At 38.7% G+C, this 5,238-nt stretch overlaps 3 protein-coding genes across 3 annotated transcripts; all 3 read right to left on the bottom strand.

Annotated features, from left to right (window-relative positions):
* Positions 1–248: 248 nt before the first annotated feature.
* On the bottom strand, positions 249–880 carry LOC130512926 (lysine histidine transporter-like 4). Its single transcript, XM_057011426.1, has 3 exons — positions 782–880; positions 507–652; positions 249–402 (listed from the first exon to the last, which is right to left on the bottom strand). The coding sequence occupies exons 1-3, from the start codon at positions 815–817 to the stop codon at positions 285–287; spliced, it is 300 nt and encodes a 99-aa protein (XP_056867406.1). The 5' UTR covers positions 818–880; the 3' UTR covers positions 249–284.
* Positions 881–1,599: 719 nt separating this feature from the next.
* LOC108862310 (uncharacterized) lies at positions 1,600–2,268 on the bottom strand. Its single transcript, XM_018636399.2, has one exon. The coding sequence runs from the start codon at positions 2,162–2,164 to the stop codon at positions 1,733–1,735; it is 432 nt and encodes a 143-aa protein (XP_018491901.2). The 5' UTR covers positions 2,165–2,268; the 3' UTR covers positions 1,600–1,732.
* An 896-nt stretch (positions 2,269–3,164) lies between these two features.
* LOC130512769 (classical arabinogalactan protein 11-like) lies at positions 3,165–3,825 on the bottom strand. Its single transcript, XM_057011072.1, has one exon. The coding sequence runs from the start codon at positions 3,706–3,708 to the stop codon at positions 3,358–3,360; it is 351 nt and encodes a 116-aa protein (XP_056867052.1). The 5' UTR covers positions 3,709–3,825; the 3' UTR covers positions 3,165–3,357.
* Between the last annotated feature and the right edge of the window lie 1,413 nt (positions 3,826–5,238).

The raw sequence follows: 5,238 nt of genomic DNA, 5'->3' as shown, positions 1-5,238 counted from the left end.
TCTCAGCCTTACCTTACAGACATGACGGCAGCTACCAAAGAGACACCGGAAATTTGAGTTGAAGTTCTTTAGAAGGGAGAGCACAAAAACTGTGAAGATGCAAATATCAAAATGAAGTGTTGGGATTCTCAGCTTTGTGCACTTGTTATCTCCCACAGAAAGTTGATGAACCTTTTTCAAATTCACCTCCGTCACCATATAGATAATGCACGCACTTGTTTCAACAAGAAGCTGTAACGGCACGATGATGTACAAACCAAGCTTCCTCCCAAAGGCTGCCTGACCTAGCTCGTGTACCTATCAAACCGTTGCCCTTCAAACATCTCGTGCATCTCAATCATTTGCCAGAGTGTGTACAACGTGATCACCCATGACAGGATCAGCACCGCAACCCCAGGTCCCCTGATAATTTCTTTTAAGTTTATAATATGATATATATATATGCATCGCCAGAGTTTATTAAAACAACAAAAGATGAGAGTTGGTGTGGTAAGAAGAAGATATACCATCCAAGTTCTGACATGGCGTAGGGAAGGCCAAGAACTCCAGCACCAACCATTGCAGTAACGTTATGGAAAGCTGAGTAGTACCAATTTGCATTTCTTGATGCTGTTATTGGAAGCCAATCTTCCAGATCAAATGATTGACGATCCTGCAATTGCAAGATTTAACATTTTACAACACATCATGCATCAAAAAACCGAAACACTTTCAAGACCAAAATTAGTTAAGGTTTTCTAAATAATTATCATATTTAAACATATAAACAGAGCCTAGTTACCTCCATATGATCTCGGTTTGATGGACTTGGGGTCATGGCGAACACACAGACTTTAGGAATATTGTTGTGACTTGTGAGGCAATATTTGGGTTTATCTCCTTTCTATGTGGTTCCAAAAGTTTGTATACAAAGAGAGATATAAGTTGACTTTGACCTATTGGAAGTGCCTTGAATGAACTGGTGTTCCTGCCTGATATTTTGTTTGTTTGAAATTACCAGGAAATTTATTTATAGTGTTTGTTCAACTCTTTTATTATCCGTTTTAGAATTGGTCTTTGATTGGGATACATGTCCATAAACAAACTACTCCAATTGGTTACATACTGTAATTGTTTTAAAGTAATGTCACTATTGGACAGTTTCTACAATTCTAAATTATTGTCTTTATTTACAATATAATAATAATAATAATAAGCTAAGACTCGTGGACCACATAGCTATGTGTCAAATCTGGCAGTTCTTCTTGGGGTCAACGGATTCCCCTTGAGGATTCTAACGATTGAAATTAGCTGAAACATTAGAGGAGTACGAGGGAGGATATGCACTAACTATTTCACATCAATGACTCAACCGGCAAGGAGTTCCCTTGATGCTAGAAACAAAAAAACGGCAGGTAGTTTAACTTTAGGTACACAAAAACACAGTTCAGATGGAAGCTTAACAAGACATTCCACATAGGTTAAAGACAGAGGATTGGATTGGATTGGAACGGTTCAGGTACCAATCAATCAGTGGTAAGCAATCACAAGTAGTTTTGTAGAAGAAAACAAGATGGACAGAGCAACTAACGTAACAAGTAATAAATGAAGAGCAAAAAGGGAGACAATTAAGCAGACTTTAGGTTTTAAGTTATCTTTTGAACACAAAAAAAAGAAAGAGAGAGAGTTGGCATTCAAAATAACTATGAGAATAGTAGTGATGCAAAATTAAAGATAAAGAGTTAGAAGAGCATCAAACACAGCAGTAACTAAGAAGCAACATGTACGGAAGCAAATCAGTTCTTGGCCTTGATGAGTTGTTCTCCTTGATTTGGACTCGGGTGTTGAGCTTGACAAAACGTTTGAGATCATCGTTCTCGACGTTCTTCCTACTGAGCTCACTAAGCGCTGGTCGGTTATGGAGAAGACGGCAGAGCCAATCAGGGTAATCAGAGGAGTCCGTAGAGATCTTGGGATCAGATCCATCTTTCAGAGTGTTGGCACCGACAACGGTTGTGGATTTGATCTCTTTTCTCAGAGACGATCCTTTCGGACCATCGCCGCCTCCTCCTCCTCCTCCTTTCTTGGCTTTACCAGCTGCTGCTGCTGCAAACGTTCTCCGGACCACATTCTTGGATCCGGTGGCCATCAATCCTTGGATATGGATACGGGTGGTGTGGTTCATTTCTGAATGCAATGCAGCCAAACGAATTACTGACAAAAAAAAGGGTTTCAATCGGAAAGCTTACTTACTTACTTGGGCGGCTGAAAGCGAGCGAGCTAGACAGATCAACCAAACGCTTGCTCTTGTAATAAATAGATAGCCGGCCCTAATATTTAGGCTTTGGCCCAATACAATATATCTCTAAGAGGCCTAACTTCACGGCGGCCATCTCCCATCTTTAGCCTTTTTCTTAGGATTTTTTCGGTCAGATTTGCGACAGATTGCTCATATCTGACTATATTTGTTTTGCTTTTAAAATTCTGATGAGCACTGTATTTGTATATACTATACGTACAATTAAACCAAAAAAGGTGAGACGTTTTGCTTGATAATCTGCTATTCCCCATCCCTCCCCCCCTCTATATGGCTTCTTTGTTTCTTCTCTTTTTCTCTTTTTTAAGAATTCTAAATTGGTCTTCTGTTTTTTTTTTTCTTTTTTTCCAAACATGCAAAGGAACAGTCTCTTAGTTCAAACTCATGAGAGCACCACATTAGGATGGGCTGTACCAAGATCCTTTTGACCAAAGATCACAATAGTTTAATTAGTAGCCAAAATGTGCCCTACTTCCATCCGAATAATATCTGTTATAATTCAAATCTAAACATATTGACCTAATAAAAGTGTAATATATAATTGGGCTTCAACTGCCATAAACAAAACAAAAATGTTTTCAAAACAAATAAAAGTAAGCCAATGTGTCAGAGAACTATGCTTCTTATGCGTCACTGTGTTTGCATGGTGCAGTTTAGAAACTAAACCAAAAAAGTTCAGAGTTTGTATAGTGCAGTTTAGAGGAAAGAAAAACAAAATTAGAAGGGGGCATTCCGAAATTTGAATTCAAGACCTCTTAAGCAAGAATCATACCATAAGACCGAATGCTCATTTTGAAAAAAAAAGAATAATCAGATTATGTTTCAAAATTTAAATAAAAGATGAACACACAAAATTAATCAAAAACATGTATACATAGTAATTAAAACTCCATTTAATATTTTAGGTATAATTGCATGCAGTAGTTAAAGAAGATTCGGCCTCATCTCATAAATGTTAAACAAATATGATTCCGTCCTCCAGGTTTAAAAAAAAACTTAGAGAGAAAAGAAGAAGAATCCAGCGGCGGCGACGGTGCCGACGATGGAGAGCTTCACATTAGTTACGGCGCCGCTTGGGGTGACTCAGCCGTGGGTGCGTCAGATGATGGTCCATCGGCGGAGGTGCTTTCCGGGGTAGGAGCCGGTGGGGAGGAGGCAGTGGGTCCCTCGGCAGAGTCACTGGGGCTGGTTGCTGAGTAATCATCTTCGGGGGTTGGTTCCTCTGCGACAGGGGACGATGCTTTGGGTGCAGGGGCTGAGGAGGAGGACTTGGGTGCGGAGGCGGGAGCCTTGGTTTGGGTGGTGGGTGCCTTGGTCGGAGAAGCAGTGGGTGCAGCTGAAGGTGCGTCGGCAGCAAATGCGGTGGCCACAGCCAAAGCCAAAAGGGCAAAAACGATAAATTGACGTGCCATTTTTGTATTGATTAATAATGTAATGAGGTGTGTTCCAAAACTAAAGCAGTATCTTATTTATGTTCTTAATACTGCAAAAGCTTTAGATGAAGAAAATAAAAAGACAAAATGAGAGATATTTATATGCTTTTCTGAAGGTGAGATATATTGGGAAAATCTATGGATTTGAGAGAATAATGGAGATCCAATTGCCTTATTTTAGAAATGTTTCTGTATTTGTAACAAAACTAAATAGATCCTATAATTGGAACACATACCAAAAAAATTGATTTCTCTAAAGAGACCAAAAAATAGCTGAGAAAATTGAAGGCCCTAATTTGTTGAAAAAGATGTTATTAAATCAATACGCATTCAAACAAAAAAAGAGTTACAAATCAATATCATTATATAATGGAATCATCATCTATACGTATTATAATCATATTACTCGGAATCCAAGGGTACTCTCTTAATCTCATGGGAATGGTCAACGCTCTTCCGAGTCTTGTCATGGCAGTCAACACTCCTTCTCGACCGACCAAGATGATGATCAAAAGAGATCCTGAGCTTGCTGCTACTTGTCTTCTTCGACTGACTCTTTGGCGGTGCCTTACACTTTGTGCTCTGCCTGGACTTCTCTCTACTGTCTACACTATGTTGGTTAATTGGTTTTGGTACCCGAATAGGTGGATAATGAATATTGAATCGTGCAAAAGATCACTTTTTTAAAAGAGTATTTTAACTCTATTCCAAGTCTTTAGGTACACGAATTCTCTTTGGGTTACACGAAATCCTTTTGGGTTACACGACCCTATTCTAATAATGGTCTCAGCTTCCCTATCTTCTTTATCGTCTTGTTTGTGTCTTGGTTAAAAAATATTGTGATATGCTTAAGCCTTGGCTCTTGCTCAATAATTATGGGTGGTCAGTCGCTGTTTTGGTTCACGACAAGGACATTTCTACCGTTTCTCTTGTGAAGATCCATCTGATTTTATTAGTGTTACAATATGGTTGAAGCTGATGTAAGTCCCATATTGATGTTGTACGTACTTTGAGATTTCACCAAACGGATGTTTTGGTCCTATGGATAGGAAGTTACATCAAGTCCTCAAAACAAACAAGATTCTTGACTTGTTTCTATTTGCAAGTGGAGTTCGGAGCGTCTTTACCTAGTGGTCGCGATCATCAGCATACCCATTTCTCTCATTTCAAGTTGTCATTTGACTTTAGTTTTAGTATTCAATCTCTTTCAACCTGAGTAGTTTTGCTTTCTTGTTTGATCGTCTGGCTTCGGAAGGATTGCGATCCTTGCCAGCTTGTGACTCCCGAAAGATTGCAATCCTTGCCGGCTTATGGGTCCGGAAAAAATGTTTTTCTTGCTAGCTTGTGTAACTTTCGTTTATAATTTTAATCCATCAGATGGAAAAATAATCCAATAAACAAAAAAATAATAAATTAGATGATAAACATAAGAAATTAAAATATTAGAAACTCTAAAGAAAGAAATGTAAATGTTCGTGGGGTCCCAATAAACAAAATGGAATCTAGAAA

Source organism: Raphanus sativus, chromosome 5 (assembly GCF_000801105.2).
Source record: "Raphanus sativus cultivar WK10039 chromosome 5, ASM80110v3, whole genome shotgun sequence".
Taxonomy (NCBI): Eukaryota; Viridiplantae; Streptophyta; class Magnoliopsida; order Brassicales; family Brassicaceae; genus Raphanus; species Raphanus sativus.
The sequence above is the reverse complement of the archived record's forward strand: the minus strand, read 5'-3'. Positions and strand labels throughout refer to the sequence as shown.

Bases quoted from the DNA above. Each gene is read 5' to 3' on its own strand.
- LOC130512926 (XM_057011426.1), bottom strand. From the start codon at position 817: ATGACCCCAAGTCCATCAAACCGAGATCATATGGAG. The intron at 653-781 runs GTAACTAGGCTC...TTGCAATTGCAG, and splicing joins CAAACCGAGATCATATGGAG to GATCGTCAATCATTTGATCT. The intron at 403-506 runs GTATATCTTCTT...AGAAATTATCAG, and splicing joins GCCATGTCAGAACTTGGATG to GGGACCTGGGGTTGCGGTGC.
- LOC108862310 (XM_018636399.2), bottom strand. From the start codon at position 2,164: ATGAACCACACCACCCGTATCCATATCCAAGGATTGATGGCCACCGGA.
- LOC130512769 (XM_057011072.1), bottom strand. From the start codon at position 3,708: ATGGCACGTCAATTTATCGTTTTTGCCCTTTTGGCTTTGGCTGTGGCC.